At 34.0% G+C, this 21,454-nt stretch overlaps 1 protein-coding gene across 4 annotated transcripts; it reads right to left on the bottom strand.

Annotated features, from left to right (window-relative positions):
* Positions 1–4,070: 4,070 nt before the first annotated feature.
* On the bottom strand, positions 4,071–21,323 carry Ir40a (Ionotropic receptor 40a). Of its 4 annotated transcripts, none has more exons than XM_074142774.1 (16): positions 21,234–21,323; positions 20,011–20,127; positions 18,549–18,655; positions 18,356–18,451; positions 16,103–16,239; positions 14,252–14,420; positions 13,670–13,779; positions 13,502–13,592; positions 13,261–13,419; positions 11,666–11,807; positions 10,290–10,418; positions 9,793–9,893; positions 8,281–8,440; positions 5,956–6,052; positions 5,588–5,799; positions 4,071–4,317 (listed from the first exon to the last, which is right to left on the bottom strand). In XM_074142774.1, the coding sequence occupies exons 2-16, from the start codon at positions 20,087–20,089 to the stop codon at positions 4,214–4,216; spliced, it is 1,893 nt and encodes a 630-aa protein (XP_073998875.1). In that variant the 5' UTR covers positions 20,090–20,127; positions 21,234–21,323; the 3' UTR covers positions 4,071–4,213. The 4 variants fall into 4 exon arrangements, with proteins under 4 accessions (XP_073998875.1, XP_073998874.1, XP_073998876.1 ...); XM_074142773.1 differs by lacking the exon at positions 21,234–21,323 and adding an exon at positions 20,566–20,701; XM_074142775.1 differs by lacking the exons at positions 20,011–20,127; positions 21,234–21,323 and adding an exon at positions 19,879–19,923.
* Positions 21,324–21,454: the final 131 nt, after the last annotated feature.

Raw genomic sequence — 21,454 nt, 5'->3', positions numbered from 1 at the left:
GAGTTGATTAAACGACATAAAGGAGCACAAATCAGCAGTACCCAATATTTCATCTAGTAATATCACCCATTTTAGAAACGTTCGAAAAAGCTTATTTGTTATTTTCAAATTTTATAAAAATTGATATCATTTAAGTGATTTTTCTGCATTAAATTTTCATTAATACTGTTTAGAATTTATCAGATGTTATAGACCATTTTATTATGCTGTCCATTTCATTATTAATAAATTTTTTGTTAAAATAATGATAAAAGGTATATTACATCTTCATAAACGGTAATAAATATGCGTTTTATTTCAACTCTATTTCAAATTATTCTTCTATTTATCTTTAGTCTGTATAATCATCACATACAGACGCTCATTAAAATAGAAAAAGATAAATTTAGAGTTGGTCTATTACTATCGTAGTTTAAATCACGGAGTTTAAACGAAATTTCAGTCTCGAATTCGTCTTACAAAAGAATACGCGAGCACAAATTAATTACAAGCAGTTAATTAAATGGAATTGAAATTAATGAATTTTTGCTATTCTTAACTTAACACGTTGACTGCCAACTACGAGATATCTTGTAAGTTGTTTACTTGCCTAGGAGTTATCTCGTAGCACTATAATTAAAGTTTTTGGTAATATAAAATGATTAAATTAAATTGAGCTTCTTAGACCAGAATCCTGAAAAGTTCCGTGGCAGTCAACGTGTTACGTAATCATTATTAATTAGTAATAATTAATTCCTAAATTATAATTTAACGTAGTCTCTTTAATTGAGTATTGCAAAGAAGTTTTAAGAATCAAATAATTAGTAAAATACTTAAATAGTAATAATTCATCCTAAAAATATGCATATCTTTATCTATCTCCTTAACAAAAACTTACAGTTTAAAATGTTAAGTATAAGGGTTGATTAAACGCCAAAAGGTACACAAATCAGCAAGTACCCAACATTTCATTAATACTTCATTAATATTTAAGTAATTCTACTGCATTAATTTTCATTAATACGTTATTTTTTAGAATTTATTAGATGTCACAGACCCTTATGCTGGCCACTTCATTTATAATATTTTTTTGTTATAATTATGATAAATCACACATACGTACATGCATGTTAAAGTAGAAAAAGACAAAGTTAGAGTAGGCTACTGTCTTGAATTCGTCTTACCGAAATATTCGAGAGCACAAATAACACACAGTTATAACAAGTAGATTATTCAACAACAATTATTGATTTCTCGATTGTACTTTTTGGCGTTTAATCAACCCTTATACTTAACATTTTAAACTGTAAGTTTTTGTTAAGGAGATTTTTGTACCTTTTGGATAGATTTTCCTTTTTGTCTATTTTGCAAAGTTACATATCTGCTTTACAGATTTTTTTAAAATTTGGAATAAGCAATTCTATCATTATAACCTGATAAGGTGTTAAGTCGAAACCGTAACTACCTCTGGAGAGATCTTTTTAAAGAATGATTATAGTTGCGGTCCCCCAAACCATCCTCAATAACAATTGTTTTGAAAAAGCGTTTTGAATAACATAGGAAGTTATTTGTACGTAAATAGCAAAATTAAACTGCGATTTCAGTACTTCCTTTTAAGAGGAGTAAGAAAAATAAACTGCGATTGCAGTACTTCTCCCTAAAAGGAAAAGAGGCAAAGATTTTTTAATCGAACGACAATTCATTGATTTAAATCGGTTCACTCATTGATAATTTAAACGATTGCAGTACTTCCTCTTAGTAGGTGCAAGAGCATGACAGCACTTCACAGCAACGTTGAGGAACTTTAACCACTTATTCGAGCTGAATTTTATCAAAATCGGACTAAGCGTTATAGAAATATTGGTAATAATAGTTTTAGAAAGGGCCTTACTTGGGTGGGGCGAACTCCCCTCCTGATGAGACATAGCGTTAGACTTCAAATCTGTACAAAATTTCGATTCGAATGACACTTCATTCATGTAAATCGGTTCACGTGTCGATAATTTGAAACGATTGCTATACTTCCCCTTAACAAGTGTAAGAGCTGATCGCCGCTTTAATGTTACGTAGGGGAGCCCTAACCCTATCATCCTACCAAATTTTATCAAAATCGGGCCAAGATTTACAGAGTAATTAGTAACAATAATTTTGGAGGGGGCCTTACATAAAGGGGGCTAACTCCTTTCCCATTCCATGTATAGGATCGAGACCCCCAAAAGGCACATCTACATAAAATTCCGAATCGAATGACACCTCATTCATGAAAATCGGTTCACGCGTTTAGGCGCTACGTTGTTTACAAAAAAGGTAACAAGAACAAGAAGAACAAGAACAAGAACAAGAACAAGAACATTTTTTGAAAAAGCCGTTTTTGCTCATTTTCGGCAACTTTTTTCTCGAAACCTATTAGATCTGGGTGGTTGCAAAAAAATTACAGTTATAAAGGAGGGTGTGCCCTATAATTTAAAGAAAATTTGGGAATTTTATCTTTTATAGAAAAAGAGAAAAAAATTGTCAAAGTTGGGTGTTTTTCAACGTTACGCTTTTTCGTGCAGTTTTTGATGATCAACCCTTATACAACTGTCCTACCGGACAGTTTTAATTAGAAAGAGGATTAGCTGAGTGGTTAGCGTATACTGGATTCCAATGCGGAGATCACGAGTTCGATTCCAGCAGCTGGCCCTCAGATTCTCTCTTTCTAGAAACTGTAACGATACTACACTGTCCGGAGACTGTCAATGCACTAAAAAAAGCTTCGGGCGCCAATGACCTCAGATGTTGACGCGCCTTAAATACAAAGAAAATAATAATAATAATAATAATAATTTCGTTAATGTAAGCTGGTGTATGTATTTTTTGTTTTTGAAATTTTTTAGGACATAATATTTTTGTTTACTAGTGTATTTTTTTAAACCTGGAATTTAGAATCAATCTAAATTAATTTTTTTGCTATTCATAACTGAACAAAAATTTTGTTGTTGAAAAAGTTCAGCATAAGGGTCTGTGACATCTAATTCTAAGTAATACGTTTGAAAATTTGCAGCAAAATGCAGTAAAAGTACTTAAATGATATTCAATAGGATGAAAAAATAAATCAATTTCAGTTAGAGTTGGTTAGGCGCTACGTAGTTTACAAAAAAAGATAAGAAGAGGAATTTCTTTAAATGCTTTCCTTTTTTCTTTTGTAATTCTCAGCATTTTTCTTGAAATCTATTTGATCACCGAGCCAGAGAAGGCACCTTTGATGGCACAGTACATGCTGCACAAGCTGCGTAAAGTGCATTATTTGATAAATTAAGGAATAAGTTTAATCCTTTACATGAAAGATATTGATCATTTAAATATGTGGCAGGAGGTTTCCAATTTTTTTGGTAATTAAACGCAACTCTCCCAAAATTACCAAATAATTATTAAACCTTCTTGTTTCTAACAGATGTAAAATTAATTTTTAGCCATTTAGTGTATGCTTGAAAACATCTAAAGCTCTTAACATTTGATTTTTCTTAGAAAAATCACTCGGAAAACTACTTATTTCCCAATATTAAGAAAAATACTAGCTTTACTGCCTTGGCAGTATTTTTAGTAGAAAGGGGATGAAAAAATACATAAAAATGACCTATCGCGTGCTCTTCTTTCTCTTTGATAACAAGTTAAAAAATTGAAATACGATTAATAAATACCAGTTTTTCAAAATGGACTAGCACCTTTAATTTTGAAGATACCGAATTGCGGTTTCCGGTTTCTTTCCTAACTTTTTATTCTCTTTAAAACTGTTTATATGAAAAGGGGGGGGTCAACTGCGAACCCTCACTTTTGGTCGCAAGTCGGCCGCGTATGCGGGCAGGAATTTAAAATCAAGTCACATATTCTGAAACTAGAGGTGACGGGCAACAAATGTTTCCTCTATCATTTTTTGCTCAGATTAACCGTTTAAGCATGAAATGCTTTTGAGCCGTCTTAAAATGAACACCCTGTATAATTGAATTTTTTCTTTGCTTCTCTTGAGCAACTAAGAGCACAAAGGATCCAAGGAGTACAAGAATCCGATATTGAACATGTAAGTCGGAGTGAAGGTGGTTAAGGAAAAAAGCTTTTATATAGAATTCTGAAAACTTTTCTAATACATGAAATTTCTGAAATCCACAAATTAAATTTTCAAGCACTGTTAACAATGTTTTACCAATAAATGTTAATGTTACAGCGTTAAACGACTTATTTAATTGTTTACAATCCATTACATACATGATTTTTTATATAGATCTGGTTTCTTTTCTATGCTGTTCAGTTTGACAGGCTTGAACTTCCCAATGGAACACCATTCAGCAAACAGGATCAGTCCTGAAACAGTATGTTTGTACAAATAAATTAAGTCAATGTAACCTGAAAGATTTATTTATGGTTTTTGTATTTAGATTATAGTGACTACTCGGAGAATTAAGGCATCTGAAATGTACAAAGCTCAGTGGAGTGAGTGTTTTTGTTAACTAGGGTGGGGCAATATTAAAGGAATCAAAAGCATTCCTAAAATTCAATTTTTGCAGACACTCGGTTTTACGGAGCCGCGACTTTATAGAATAGGTTTCTAAAATTTTCCTGCAAAGTTTCACTAACTATTCGCATTATATTTAAATTGTATGCTAACTGCTTGTACAATAAACAATCATTTTTTTCGGAACTATTTTTTAGATTAATTAGTTCATAAAGGTTTGGTTCTGGGGATCAGATTTAACTTAAAACTGAATTCATACTTGCCGGTTTGGTGGTTACACTACTTGATGCCTGCAGCGTAATTACCATCTATTATAATATTATTTTAATTTATTATTTATATTGTAGAATACGAAATGAGTTAAAGGAAAACTAAAGAAAACAAAACACAAATTAATACTTTAAATACTAAGGGTTGAAATAAACACCAATCTATCATAAGTATAGTTTATTCTCATAAGACATAAGATTCTAACGCCAACACAAGGCCCAACACACATCACACACAGTAATGGAATGGAAAAAGGAATGTCCCTTGCTACCTGCAACTTTATTGCCACCCCTAGCGGTCAGCCCTTCTCAGATACCCTCAAAAGGTGGCCACTCACATTCCAAACATTCCAATTTCCCTACAATATTATTATAATTGACGGGTATACTGGGTTACAACTATTTCTAGATCTTTGTGACCCAACTGATGTCAGGTGCGATGAATCATCCTACAGTACTCCTGGCTCTCTCCTGAAGTTCTACGAAGAACAGAAAGCCGATTGTAAGGGATTTCCTCTCCTTGAACTAATATACCCGTCCTTTCTAATGCTCTTTACAAATATTCCAAAAATGGCCTCTAAAGATAGAAATGTGGGAAGGTTTTACGGAGGGTATGCTACACTGATAACTACTGAGATCATTCTCAGGAAAAGCTATGGCCGGCAGTTAGGGTTAACAACTCTCACCTAATAATTCATGAGAGACGCCTGCTAACTGCAATAATTGCAGCAAGAGAACGTCATATCGGCGTTCACCCCAATGGTGTTCGTGTTCATGTTTATGTGTTAGGGATGCTCGCTGGAAAATGGCTAATCCACTTTATTTCCTTTCAGAAGCTAGTGTCCAGTACCTGCAACCAAGTATCCAGCTAGCAATAAGAAGAACGCTCCTTGTAGCATCTCCATGGAGGCAGCCATGCGATGAGTATCCTCGGACTCAGCCTGACCGCGTCCTTCCCCAACGTCCTTCTTCTCCTCATTACTAGGACGAGTATCCTCCAGCTTGCGGTATTCCTCCTGTGTCATTTTGGTCAGCACACCAGCTTCAAATAGCCGCATCAATCTAACAAATGGAAAGTGCAAAATTCAATCTAAATCCTGGCACATTTGCTGGATATTTCAGATTCCTTTTAAAATTAATAAAATACAAATAAGATCTAAAGGTATGCAGAGTACATTGCTTTCATGAAGAAAATACATGAATGGTTTCAGTACTCACATGTCGTTAAAATTATGCACAAAAGGGCATCCAATCTGCAGTGCAATCGCAGAATATCTTGTGTACAATTTCTCACTCAAATGGAAGTGATGTGCCCCTGCAAAAGAGAACACAATTAACAAGCTTCAAAAACACTCAATGGCCCGTTGCCGCACAATAGGCGGAGATGTCGCTAAATTTTTTGGCTATTGTTCAAGCAATTGGTTGAGTAATTTCTCAGTTTGAAGTGTTTGCTTGAGAAAGTGGTTTGGCCAGTGTCAGTTTGTACCCATTGCATTTAAAGCTTCACTGATAAGCTGGATGAGTGCTGCTCATGATATGTACAGGTTAGCTAAGGATTGACTTCTCTCACATGAAAAGTTTTAAAGGTGAAGTCATTCCGTTCAATGCATGTTAATGAGCTGAACTGCCAAATAAATTTACTGCTAAAGCAAGAAAGAAGCATGCAGAGTTTTTCTCGCAACTTTCTGTTCTCAATATTCCTACACTATAGTCTTTGTTAAACACGTGTCATCTCGCATGCATTCTCGAAACGTTGTTTTTAGATAAAAGAGAATTCTCGTTTTTAAGAATTGAATAAGTTGTTTTATAACAACTGTTATATAGGCCAGACAAGTCAGTACCTTAAGGCAAGGTTGTACCAGCATCAGTATGATTGTAAGTCGAAAAAAGACGACAGTTCCACCGCGCTACTTAGACACCACATTGAAAATAAACAATTTTGACTTCCAGAACCAATAAAAACGTAATTTTCTAAAAATGTGCCACATAGTAAAACAAAACAACACAGTAAACTTTAGGACAGACACGTCGAATTTAGCCAACTGCTACAATTTTATCATTAAAAAATAAATAGATATCTAACTTCTGTACACAATTATTGCTGTGTTCTTTTAAATTTGCTAATCATTTGGTTCTTATGTTATTTGGTTCATAAGGGATTGTTTGGTTTTTCCGGCTTTTTGTATTAAAAGAAATTTCCCAATATCTATTTTATTGTCCAAATTGAACATTGTAATTACTCTATTGTATCTGTCCCATTGTCATTACCGAAATTCCCGTGTAAGTCCCGCTATATCTGTATATATACCTGCTTCTCCAGTTCTGGCTTTTAGTTTCTGTAACTCAACCAACCCACATAGCCACGTAAGTTTCAATAATTATAAAGAATTTATTGTATTTTATTTATTTATTTTTTTCATTTTATTTTTATATTACTGTTTTTTTACTGATTTTCTGTGTTACTGAATTGTTTGTATTTGTGTATTTGTAATATCCAGGCCCTGAAGAGGACAATATATCTGTCGAAAAGTTGGCAAAAGAAGACGAATTTATTTTTTACTTGACCGATTCCTCGTCAATCTTGAATCCTAAGTTCAACAATTTACGGTCACGAAACCTATATATACTTATATATTCAATAATAATAATAATTTGGCACTAATGACCAAGAAGTCGATGCACCAAAAAAAAAAAATAATAATAATAATAATTTTTTTTATGGAGGGGGAAAAATGCATTATGCATCATCGTGGGGAAATGCCCACGGTATGTGGGACCCTAGCCCACTAAAAAACCCACCTCCCCAACAGGCACAAAAATCCACCCTGGTACCACTTACGCATTACTTCAGGGTGGTGCCTCATAATAGCTCATACGAGCTCCTACCGGCCTTTATTCGACTTTCTATTATGACAGGAGCAGACGGAAGTCCAGCTCCTCTTTCTTTCTGTAATAATAATAAAAATAATAATTAACTTTTATTTAAGAAATCATACTACTCTAAATCGTTTTAAAAAGTATAAAAGGCATTGCTAACGCCGTCTGCCAGAGTTTGGTAACAAAATAAAAACGAAAAACTTAATAAATTATACAAAAGTAAACATGAAAATAATCCATATTCTTACATCGCGCAAATAAAATAAAATACCACACAGGGCGGTAACATAACTTTATAACTTCTGAGTTATACTGTAAATACAAAAATTTAAAAAAAAATTAAAATCAATTAAATTAAAGTTAAAAATTAATATTTTTAAAATCAATGATTAATAATTACATTCTTTAATTAGGCTGTATTACATTCTTTAATTAGGCTGTAATTACATCCAAGCCTGTCTGGCAAAGCCTAATTAAATTTCTGCAAATATCCTGATTACTCAAAGCTAAAACTCAGATGTAAACTCAGCAAAACTACAATAACATCGTTGCTCTCATATTGATGTTTTGGACACTTAAAATTTCAACCATAACCATCACAGGAACATAGAGAGTGGATTGCAGCTCTAAGTAATCGAGCAGTTTACGAAAAATAACAGAACCAACCAAATCTTCTGGTTTCATAGAGAAAAGTTTCTCGGCCTCCAATTAGTGCAACATTCTTCTGTTCTCGAACTAAGAGCATGCCCTCCTCTGTGGATTCAATCAGGTAGATTGGCTGCGACTTCATCTTCTCCCAAATACTCTTATACAATCCGGTTCCATTCTAAATGGAAGTAACACATTAAATTTTATAATGAGATATCAAGGAACGGACAGAAAATAAAATGTACCAATGATTTAGGCAAAATTATTTTTTGACTTCTCATTTTTTGTTTTATTTTTTATTACCGCTAGGGTGTCGACTGTTTTTTTCAAGCAGAGATATTGGTGATGCAAGTGTGATGTTCATTGAAGCACTTCTGGTTAGTGAGTGAATTTTTTTCGTGTAGTTAGACTGCTTTAAAAGCTCTGGAGAAATTGGAAGAGAATGTAGAATAAGACTATTAAGTTGTTCATTAGAACTAGGTCAGAAAAAAGCAGAATAGATACATCTAGTACATATATCTAGATTTTCTACTTACTAAGGTTTCTTAAATAATGAAGAAACTGAAGAGTTGTTGAAGGTGGGCACTTCTAAACTATATAGAAGCCTGTGCTGCCTATTTCTGGCAGTTAATGGGCTACAAGAATTAAAGAAAGGAGATAAAAAAAAAAAATATATATTATTTATTATTTATCCGCGTAAGTGGGTAGCATTTTGCTATTTCACTTCTGGCAACCCAATAAAATTTGAAATTTACGTACTTGCTTATGGGTCGCGTTTGGCGATATTGTATGTGGTTACAAGAGAGCACCACTCGGAGACGATCTACTGTATTTTCCGAATAAAAGAAATAGACATGAACTTTACTCATAGGAATAGAAAATTCTACAGAAGGCCAAGTCTTAGAACTCCTTTGAGATAAATAAATAGAGCAGAAATGATCTAAGGAACTTAGTGGCAATGATTAGAGGAATGCACTTGTGGTTCACAAAACCTGAAAGTCGAGGGGGGCCTTTGTCGGAATGTAAGTTTGAAAAGTTTGTGGTATATTATTTCAGGGAATGCCCCGCGCTTTGTGCAGTGCAGACTGAGGATCTGAAAATATGAACTTATCTGGACGGATTTGAAAAGACTGGTAGGTTTAAAAAATAACCGGTGTGAAGATTGAATGTAAGGATTGGATGAAAATTAGGATTTTCTATCAGGTAGCATAGAGACGAATTTGTGGCTTTGGTCCCATGCTTTGGCATACCCGCCTCGAAAGGAATAAATAAATGTTTTTTAATGCACTTGAAGGTAAATTATGGCCAGGTCGAACTATGAAAGATAAACTGTCTGTTTCATTGCTGGACGGGCTAGCATTGAAGTTAGATTGTCACAGTACATATTTCCGATTGTGTAGGCGGACACCAGGTTCACCTTCACCAAATCTGTGATATACCTGAAATAAGCAAATCAGTCATCCAGAGTAGATTCACAGTAGGACACTCCCGAGTGAAATGAATGAAATTGAGCTTACACTTAATGCTCACCTCGAGCACTGCGTGACTGGCACTGTGTTTCTCCACTAGCAGTTGGAAATCGCTATACTTCATCACTTGGTAGAGCTGCTCCAGGTTACTGATAGGTTTCTCTAGAACATGTGCACAAGATACAATGTGGGTTTAAGACTGGTGTGCTAGTTTAAACAGGTCTTTTTGGTTATTTCCTGACTATTCTCAAAGGAACTTTTTAAGATTATATCCTCTAATAACAACGTTTATATAGTCTCAAAACTATATAACTAATTTTATTTTTGCTAGTTACATTGTAGTGACATTATTCCGTGAACCGGTCATCTTCAGATCAAAATAAAACATAATTTTTCGATTATTAATTGTACTAAATTATTTTTTTGTATTCTTAAATTGAAAAAACAAAATTAAACAGACGTATTTTGTGTCCAAAAGCTGAAAAAGTCTCTTTAAATTTAAATTAATTTAATTCTATTTTTTAACTTAATAGACTAGAGCTTGACACAGATAACTACCTCTTGCCGGACGGGCTAGCATTGAAGTTAGATTGGCAGAGTACATATCTCCAATAACGTAGGTGGACACCAGGTATAAGGTGACCATCAACAAGCGCACCCTGCTCGGTGTGTATGCCTGTGGTATACCTGAAATAGACAATTTAATCATCCAAAGTATATTCACGGTAGGAAATGTTTAAAGATATGGTTTCTTTTTGTACAATGTAAGAATAGGAGGGGTGTGTGAAAAATTTGTAATTGTACTCGAAGAGGTGGAGTATACAACTCCTGATTTGATTAGTATTTTGAACTCAATAACCATTCATGAACTATCCAGGTTCATTAGCAAGCCTTCAAGAAAGAGAAAGCTAACAAACAGGAATGGCGAACAGCAAATTTAGTTATTTAGAAGCAAAAGGTTTTCTAAGTAATATATATTTTTTTTTTTGAGGCTTTAGCAAATCAGGACCAGGCTTTATTAATGATTTTTTTAACTTTAAAAATAAATGAAAGAATTCTCCTGTAAGAATCTCGCCACCACAGCGTCATTCATTAAACAATAAAGAGGAGTTGGGTAACCAATTGTTCTTCCCACTCTAGTACAGAATTTTTAAAAAAGTAGAGGTTTACTTTTCTATTAAGTGAAGCCGAATTAATCATTTTAAACCAGGCTTACAAATACAAACGGTAAGACAAGTGTACATAGTTCAGATACCCTATATGAGATGCAATATTAAAATTCTTCAATTTAAATTAATAATTCTTCAATTTAAATTAATAATTTCTCAATTTAAATTAATAATTCTTCAATTTAAATTAATAATTCTTCAATTTAAATTAATAATTCTTCAATTTAAATTAATAATTCTTCAATTTAAATTAATAATTCTTCAATTTAAATTAATAATTTTTCAATTTAAATTTAATGATACGTGATAAAATTAAAACTTTTTTAGTCCTTTGATACAGAATATGAATGACGATAACAAATAAATTGGCTACTTTTTAGCACTTTCTGAAGATAAAATTGTTGGCTATTTTAACACACATACATCACTCAGACAGCTTACTTTCACAGAAAATAATTGCTATTGTTTAACTTAATGGTCTGTTAAACTGTGTAAGTGTTAAGAAGTTAAGACATCTAGCTATTTTATGAACTGCATAATAATGAAAGAGGGAATTCAGTGTTAGTAATAAATACAGAAATTTAGAATCTCTTAAACTTGATTTTGCCAACTTGTCAACATTGGAAGCAATGAGCTGAACTTGATCCGTCTGACTGCATCTTAATGCAATGAACTAAAGAAATTCATCCTTACTGCATTTCAATCAGAATTACACTACAGAATTAATTAAATTTCATAAACAGTGCTCTAATTTCTAAAACTCACTCTGTCTTAGAAATATCGTGGTGGTGATCCAAATGCAGTCGCATAGATTTGACCTAGTTGAAGTCCATCCATTAGCAGACCATACCAGAGCGTATAACAGCGGGCCGGCAAGCAGAACTGTGGTCACCACGGCTGGCCACACCTGCAATAACTCTACGCTAAAAAACCAAGCAAGACCTTTTTATGAAATTTGCAACATTCTCAAAAAAATAAATAAATAAATAAATGCACAAAGAAAAGAAAGAAAAGTCAGGTGTGATCACTCTCTTCTCCTTATTATTAAGATTATTTATCTCTGGAGTGAAACAAAGCCCACTCTGGTCAATATCTATCCCTCAAAAACAACAACAACTCTAACCAAGTCTAGGAAAAAAGTCCAGACCTGAGGCATATAGCTGTCCCAAGAAATGGAATAACCTTAAGAGGAAGTATCCCACGGTACCCTTGCTGTTCTAACTAAAGATCCTACACCTAATTTGCCCACATACAAAAAATCCGAAATGAAATTAATGGGTGAATCATTTTCTATCTCACAAACTCTCCCAAATGCACCTTTTTTATAAGACTTATTATTTAAAGATGTAATTTTAAGCTAAATGTTCAGTAAGGGATCAAGAACAAGAGTTTCAAAAGTTAGAGACTTTCAGTCAAAGCCGAACTTTAATCTTTATCATAGACTGGCAACAACTTAAAGAGCACATTCATAAATATGAATGCAGTGAAGCCGTCTATTGTTGGAAGGTAGAGCGTTTAGGATCTTTAGGATCAATGAAGGCAAGACGCCTAATTTAGCCATATGACCTAAAGCAGCGTTTCTTAACCTGTGGTACGCGAGTTGCTGGTTGGTGGTTACACGAAAAATAATCAATAATAGCGGACATCAAAAATTAAAGCATAAAAATATCATAGTAAATACATAAAAAATATTTTAATTAATAATATTATACAGTAGTTAATATGTACAGTAATAAGGTTAGTCTGTCTCAAGATATACGAGAAAATATAATAGCACATTTAACAGGATTAAAATTGTCTTTCATGGAGTATTATCCTAAACCCGAAAACACAAATGATAATTGGATTTCAAACCCCTTCTATAAAGAAAGAAAATTTAATAGAATTATCATGTGACAGAATCTAAATTGGTTCATATAAAATATGTTAAAATCTGTTTAATGAGTAAGCTCTATCCAAGCAACATTAAATTTAATTGGTACTTACAGGTAGTTGAATGCTTCAAAGAAATTAATTTAAAAGATTTGGGCACAAATATAATAATCCTAAAGAAGAACTTCATAAATTAATTAATAATTTTGAAGAGAAAAATATGTACGTAATTTTTAATTATTTAAAAAAAGTGTTAAAGCTAAGATCTTACAGTTTACAAAGTTTGTTAAGTGAACATGAACTTGAACTCCTTTGGAACAGATATTTACATTGAATCTTTACACAGATAGTCATATAATTCGTGATGACTAAATGTTAAATTATCACGAAATGTTAATCGTACTGATTTATTAATAAGAATTAAGAATTAGTCATGACTAAATTTTGTCCAACACTGCACAGCCTTGTGTTTTAAGATAATAAGCTACCTGCCACTGAAATGGTCTTATCAGAGCCAGTGCTTCGTTCAGCCGGCCTGGTGAGTGTGTGAGAAATACTTCGCTGTCAGTGAGTGTCAGAAACGAAAATTCCACAGCCAAACTGCGTTCGTATGTTACAGTTAAATCTCCTATGAACATTTCTACATCCTAGATCAATAGAAAAATTGTAAAAATACCTTTTGTTTTATTAAAATATATTTAACCATAACTATTTTTAAATAAACCAAACTCTTTGCCAGATGAGACCTAGTACACCCTGCATGGTTCCATTGACTATGGCCGAGCCTTGACTTCGATCTGGAGGGTCGAAATACTCGTATCTGTAGGAACAATATCCAATGTCTGTAATATTACAAAACCCAAGAATAATAGAATTTAGTCTCTTGATCATACTCACTTGAAGTTCAGCTTGTTGGACAACAAGCGAAGCAGTTTGTCATCACGTCCTCCTTGCACTAAAATCTTGTTAGTGATGTTACTGTAGATCACGAAGTTCCAGGGTGGTTTCTAAAAGATCAAGTTTTAAACTGAGGGTTTTAAACTTTCAGTTTAAAAAGTTAAGTATAATGGTCGATTAAATGCAAAAAGGTACGCACATCAAGTACCAAACATTTCATTAATATCAGTTGAGTAAATTTACTGTATTAACTTTTCATTAATATTTTTTAGAATTAATTAGACGACACAGACCCTTATGCTGGCCATTTCATTCATAATAATTTTTCGTTATAATAATAATAATAATAAAAAGTATGAAATATGAACGAATTTGAAAACCTCCAAAATTTACCCTTCCATATCTCAATAAATATTATCACAAAAACATTGCAATTTATACTAGTTATGGAGCAAACATTTCTCTACAATTCGGTAAAGAATTCATGAAAATCTGAAAAATGAAGACGAATTACTTTGGGCCTTTGGTTGAAGAAAGCCTTCGAACATCTACAGCAAAGAAACTGCAGAATGCTTAACTTACATGTAATACTGGAACCTTAAATATTCGACCATTGAAGTTCTGGTAAGTCTTGATTGCTGGAGGCAGCAGAGGTGAGTGGAACATACTCTCCGTGGTATGAGACCACCAGTTGACTAGGTCAAGTCCTTTTCCACCGTCTGGTCTTGCCTGGTTGTATAGTACCTGGAATCTGTCAAACCACAATGTCACTTATTAAGTACAGGCAAGACTGAAAACTTTCTCCTTCAAAGTTAAGAAATCTGCTCTACAAGATGACCTAAAAATACTTACCCAACTACTGCTTTCTAGGCCCTGAGGCCTCACCTCTAAATGGCTTGCTAAAACACTCCAACTCATTGAAATAATTACGTCAGAATGAATCTCCAATAGGATAATTGAAACGTATTTTTTGGTGACAGTAAATGAATTCGCTCCATAGTATTAACTGCATGAGTAGACCAACTAAGTGTCCAGGGCAATCCAGGTGCAGTCAACTTTTCAACAGCCTCTCAGTTTTCAGGTCCTGTGGAGAGATTCGTATCTGACATTGAGGAGGATAAACATGCGAATAGTCTTGCAAAAGCAGAATGATCCCAACATTGTGAACTAGACTCTCGGACTGCAATCCTGGTAGTCACATGTTATTAGTCTGACTAAAGTACTGAAGGAAGTCCTGAGGTTTCGCTGTCTGCTTGAGCAGCGTTTGATTGACAGAGAAGCCAAATCGTACTTCACAGGTGTTCCTCATACAGTGGGATTGAAGTAAATAACAAGTCTGATCATCTCGCTGAACAAGGCCCTAAAATAGCTTGATAAACTTAGCCGTGTAGCATGATCAAACGCCTGGCAGGGGTAAAGATGAAGCGCGCAGGAGAGATTATACAGTGGGCCCCTGTTTTACATAAGTAATACCTGAAATCCCAGGGCAGAAAATGTTGCTCGGAATGCAGAAGCAATCGGGACATGATTTTCTATCCAAACGAACACCTCTACAAGGATTGGCGTCTATGATTCCTCGAACAGTAAGCACTGCGGAGCAGAGGCAATGACAAGTATCCAATTATTGACGAGAGTCTTCTCTTAGAGACGTTAAAAATAATATTGCAAATGATAGTACCATATGGTCGAAAAAAAGTTATTGTGGGACTGCAAAAAAAAACAAAAAAAACCGCTGACTCGCCTAAAATTGACGGCATAGAAAATAAATTACATTGACAATTGGCTTCAATATTGTACAGCAAAAATTATCGTCCGTGTTAACAAAAAGACCTGAACAGAAAAGGACCAAAATTATAATGTTGAGTAGCACTAAAATGAAATATGTAAATTAAACTTTCTGCAAGTTTCCGATTTTCATTTAGGTTAACCAAATTCACAAAATCTGAGCATATATAACTCCCAATTAACACAGGCGTTCGGTTCCTTAATATACCTTATAAGTAAAGAACTTCTGTTACTCAGCTAAATCTTGATTACTCTGGAGTTAAATTTAGAGTGATTTTGTAGCCAATTAGGCTTACTTCAAGTCCTTTGCTGGTAACTTACTGTTCAGGTCTCTTGATCGTTATCAGCATTATTTGTATCATTAATTATTCACTGTGGCAATGATTGTAAAAAAGACTTAATCCTTGTATATATTGTTCTCATAAATTAGTTCCTCACCCACGAAATTATTACAATATCTGCCTCAGCTAACTCCATATTCATAAATTCATGCAAAAAGACTGAACTTATTTGTGCGTGTAGCTTTTTATTTTGTAAAACCCAAATCAAGTTAAACAGTTCCCCATATAAGTCGAAAGATAGATGTATGCCCGCAAAAAAAACTCAAATTCGAAACAGGCGGCATTAAAAGGAATTTAATTCACTTACACTCCATAACGATTGTTGATAACGACGCACACTCTCATGCCTTCTTGGAGGAAATCGCGAAAGCGCCGCGACACAAACAGGTCCTGCCATAGGAACACCAGCAAGATGTTCCTTCGGGCTACATTCTCAGTCATAACCTGTACAAGGATAAAAACAGTATAATTTTGGAGTAAAACAAAACACCAGTATCTTGGCTGTAGAAGAAAAATTAAATGTTTTGAGGCCCGATCAAGTGATTTAGTTTTTGATTAAAGCAAAAGATAACATCTGAGGTCATTGACGAGTGGGAATCAGTTCTCTACCGGCCTTCGGATAATGATCTCTCATTGCAAACAACTTAACACTGTCCATCAACGGCCAGTAAGATCTGTAAGCTCTTACTTCCAGGAAAAAAAAATGTAAGGGCAGGCTTGATTCGAACCAAAACTCTTCGCAAATAAGTTCTTTGGAAAGACTTTCTCAGACCGCTGCTCCTCCTGATTTCTTTTAACTTTTTATTAACTATCAACTCTAGACTTTTGTTTGAAATACTTTTGAAATTGGAGATGAGTTTAAATTTAAATTCCCAGCCAAAATGAATAAGCAATATAGATTTTGTGTTAAAATGAAAATCATAAAACACAAAAGGAAAGAGATTAGCTCAGACAGTAGCGCATTGAATTTACAAGCTGGTGTTCCCGTGCTCAAATCCAGGGAGTCTTCTTAGATATTCTTTCATAGAAGCCAATGCAGTTCATTGTCTGCTAATGGACAGTGTCGTCTGTAGCGACGACTGGAGCTCAGCAGTAGACTGAGAAGGCTTCGGATGCTGATTACAGTGAGTTATTGTAAATATAATTTAAAAATAAAACAAAAATTCGGATATCCATGTAACGTGCGTCAAGTTGAAGAACCAAATTTTTAGTTCTTTGACTGTCAATGTTTCTCGTTCATTATTTCTGCGCTTGTATCGTCGATCTGTAAAATTTTAGCGTTTGTGCTGCATTATTTAAAAAGATATCAACAATAAACTTTCTGGTTTTTCCCCGTGAAATTTTTTCTAATCAAATAGCCTAACCTTACACCTTATTCGCCTCTCTTTATTTTTAGCACAGCAATTGTAAAGATGTTTTTATATTTATTTAACGTGGAACATTACAAAGATCTTAGAGGAATATTGTTAAATCAAAAGCAATGAAATGTAGGCCCGAATAATGTAGGGAAATTGAAATATGTTTTCCTTAACAACTCAGAACATTTTACGGTACAAATGCTGTAATTTTGTAGATTGATAAATCAAATTTACATCTAGTGGCAAACACCCCTTTTTAGGAACAGTATTGAGACCCCTAGAAGGCGCATCTACAATAAATTTCGGATCGAATAAGATTAAAATCATCAATTCGTCAAGATTAATACACGCGTTGATAATTTGAAACGATTTGCAACACAACATAAGTTGCAAGAGCAGGATAGCACCTTAAGGTTAAGTAGGAGCACCTTACCCCTTTTGTATGCCAAGTTTTGTCAAAATCGGGTTAAGATTTACAGAGTTAAAGTTAATAAGTGTTAGAGGGGCCTAACCATATCTAGGGCTAATTCTTCTCCTGTAAGATGCACAGCCTCGAGGACTTCAAATGCATCTACATGAAATTTCGATTCGAATGACACCTCATTAATGAAAACCAGTTCACGCGTTTAGGTTAGGTTAGGTTTACGAAAAAGGTAAAAAAAAACAATAACTATTGTAGAAGAAGAACCAAATCAAGAACAATTTCTGAAAATGCCGTTTTAGCCCATTTTTGGCAATGTTTTCCTCGAAATCTAATCGATCTGCGTAGTTGCCAAAAAATACTCTTATAAACGAAGCTATGCTCTTTTTTTAAAAGAAAATTTGGGAATTGCATCTTTTATGGGAAAAGAGAACAAAAAAATGGTCAAAGGGTATTTTTCAACATGGCTTTTTGCATTTTTGGTGCAGTTTTAGACGATCAAACCTGCCGAAACAAACTATCCTGCCGAAAATAAAATTTCTCTGTTTTAAAAAATCTAATCCTTAAAAAAAAAAAAAATACAAAGAACTAACTAATAGGTACCCAAACTTGACATGCCTTCTTTGTTGTCTTAAAAACTCTGTCAATTTTGCAGCATAAACGCTGAAATTTTGCAGATTGACGGCGCGATCTGCAAAAAAATCTCCGAATAACTCGGCGGTGAGGCACTCTAACGTAATTATTCATGAAGGAAACAATAAAAATAAAACAAAAAACACACCAGTTGTAAAATAGTTTCAGCTGCGTTTGTGTCCACGTTGAATACATAGACTGTATCCAAAAATCCGGATGTCCTCAGTTTGATATCATCTGTGAACTAACCAAAATTAAGTTTTGATGGAACTTAACTCACTGAAAATGATGGCAAATATGTACATGTAAATACCAGTATAAGTTTAAGAATATGAACTTACCGCCTGTAAGTAAGAGTTATTTGTGGAATCCGAATGAAGTCTGTAGAGAACCGTTAATATGCCAGATTTGAACAGATTGTCGCTTACAAAGTTCAACCACTGTTCGTCTGTAACTCAAAAATCTGGTGTGAATGCACGCCCTACTTAATTCTACTACTCAGGGTGTACCCGGACGAGAGATCGAAACTTCATGGAAGGTGATTCAGCAGCTCAAATGCAACAAAAAATATTCTATTCACTTAGTCCCGATTCTCAATAGTATCCAAGATATTTGCATTTTTAACTTTTCCGTCGATATTCGCGTTTTTCACCATAAAAACGGTCGTAACTTTTCTATCTTATATCCTACAACAAATCTGCTTATTCTAAACGAAAGAGCTTTAAATTCTCTATAAATGCTTAACCCAGAGCCTCGAAACCATGAAATTTTTACTTTAATGTCTAAAAAATTCATTCTCGATGATTTTTGTTAAAATTTTGAACTGTATTTTTTCAATGATTAATGAATCAAGGAGTCACCCAATTACAGAAAAAGTTGGGCATTTATTGAGCTTCAAGACCATGTGGATGTTTTTGGTTTTAATAAAACCCAACCCCGAACAGAGGGGTGTAAATGCAGAAAACTGGGATGTTGCGTTACCGACTTTTCACTACTAATTTACTCAAATGTCAATTTTTGGAGAAGGAACACAAAGAAAAGTATCCGTTTTAGTTTTTAACAATTATTATTTAATAAAACGGAAGTAAAAAATACAGTAGCAATAAAACACAGTAGTAAAAAAGTACAGTAGGTAGGTGCCTACCTAAAATCGCTGCAAAAATTGTTAAAATTGCCCCCGAATTCGCGATGCCTAATTTACGATGAATCTACTCGTCTAATATTATTGACAATCTTTCAAAACTAATCAATTTTTGGAGAAGGAACAAAAAGAAAATAACCATTCTATTTTTGTGATGGAAAAAACTCCAATAGGTGGATCCAGTTGGGCTCGAGGCTACTCAAAGAAAGGTAAAGTGGATTACGACAAGATAAGTATAAAAAGTACTTATTGATTCTAAAAAAATTACTAATTAAAATTATATTCATTTAATAAAATATAATATATTTATCGCTAGCCACTCGCGGCTCATAATAATTTGTATTAAAGTAGCGAGAATTATAATTAAGTCAGGTTTCTTAGACCTGTCATTAACGAGCATAGGTTCGGAGTTCGGAGTCCCAGCCTTGAAACTACGAAATATTACCACAAGGATCTCTTGCATCGTTAATTTTTTTCCCCACTCTGTACAAGATTCACTAACAACCTTTTCATAACTAAAATTATATTACCAACAATAAAATTAAAACGTGCCCTTTTACATGTTTTTGCGACAATGTAAGATAACAACTAGAAATAAAAATAAAATAATCTATTTTAGTGACATTCAGCGAACCAACGCGATGCACGTAGCCCGCACCTACCTTGCTCGTCGTCTACAATAAGCGCTGCATTTGATGTGGGTAGTGTAGATAAGATTTTAGACAGTGCACTGCATTCCATCTGCAACTTGAATACATTCTCACCAGACCAGGGACGGGCTGCATAACAAGGGTGCACTAATTAGAATGATTTCCAAATTATTTTTTGTGTAGAATTGATAGGTTTGATACATTTAATTTTTAAAAGCGTTACAAAAACTGAAGTCTGTTTTGGTAATGCTTCCAATGGAAGAGGAGGTCTCATCATAAAAATAACTCATTTTAATCAGAAAGTTAAGGGAAAATTTTCCATCTTAATAAATAAAAATAGATGGTGACTTTTCTCTAAAAATAGGAATGTGTCTAAAAAAGTTGTGTAAATTTTCAGTCCACTTTAGTAATATTGGCAACGACGTGTTAACGAACCATTTTGAACTTGTAGCGTGAAAAAACGCACAAGTAGAAGAAGACAGAAGAAATGTCAAGTTAGAATTGTAATGATGGCATTAGAGACAGTCTTACGAGGTACACAATGTAGACAAGAACAATGCCAGTTACCTGCAACGAGCAAAAGGTTGGTAAGAGTGCTCAGAAGTGTGAGTGATCGAGCCATGGCTAAACTGGTTAGGATCTAGGTCTAACATTGTCTATCCTGCATTATCTATTAGTCTCCAATTATGACATGTGACGAGCAATTATAGCTGAACTTTAACGCAACTTCACGTGCTGCTGTTCCCTTCATCTATTTTTTCCTCTTACTCCTTGTAAGTGGAACTATAACGAATTTTGCGCATTTTACATTTTGATTTCTAACAGGAAACACAGGTTCTCTGTGTTATTTTTGTTCTATTTCTTTAATATATGTATATTGTACTTAAGGCGTTTCAACATCTAAAGGTTATTTGCGCCCGGAGCTTTACACAGAGCACTACCGGCCTCCGGATAGTGTTCACTCATTAAATAAAATATTGTCCATAACCGGATAGTAAGCTGTAAGAAGCTTCACTCCTTGAAAGAGAAAAATCTAAGGACCAACAGCTGTATTCGAACCCAAGACCTCCGCATTAGAATCCAATATTCGCTAACCATTTAGCTAATCTCTGGCCTTAATATATTGTTTTTAAGAAAATTTTTCAGGCAGTGCTCATAAGTCAGCTTAACATAAAAACGAAAAATCGATATTTTTATCAATATAGTAAAATTTTTATGTTTTAAATTTATTGTACCATACTATTACATCATTGTAGCGTAAACCAACAATGGCAATGAAATCGTGACGCTCCAAATCACATCAAGTGAAAACGTTGATAGAAGACTGCGACTGAAAAACGGTTTTATGCGTTGGTTAAATCTTAATAACACGCGCCCATTAGACTTTAATTACGTTGCCAATTTGTTTTTTTTTTTTCACTTTATTGAATTTATAATATAAGATTTATAATTCATA

The sequence above is a fragment of the Rhodnius prolixus genome, unplaced genomic scaffold (genome assembly GCF_049639745.1).
Source record: "Rhodnius prolixus isolate KJV_2025 unplaced genomic scaffold, Rpr scaffold_12, whole genome shotgun sequence".
In the NCBI taxonomy this organism is placed as follows: domain Eukaryota; kingdom Metazoa; phylum Arthropoda; class Insecta; order Hemiptera; family Reduviidae; genus Rhodnius; species Rhodnius prolixus.
The sequence above is the reverse complement of the archived record's forward strand: the minus strand, read 5'-3'. Positions and strand labels throughout refer to the sequence as shown.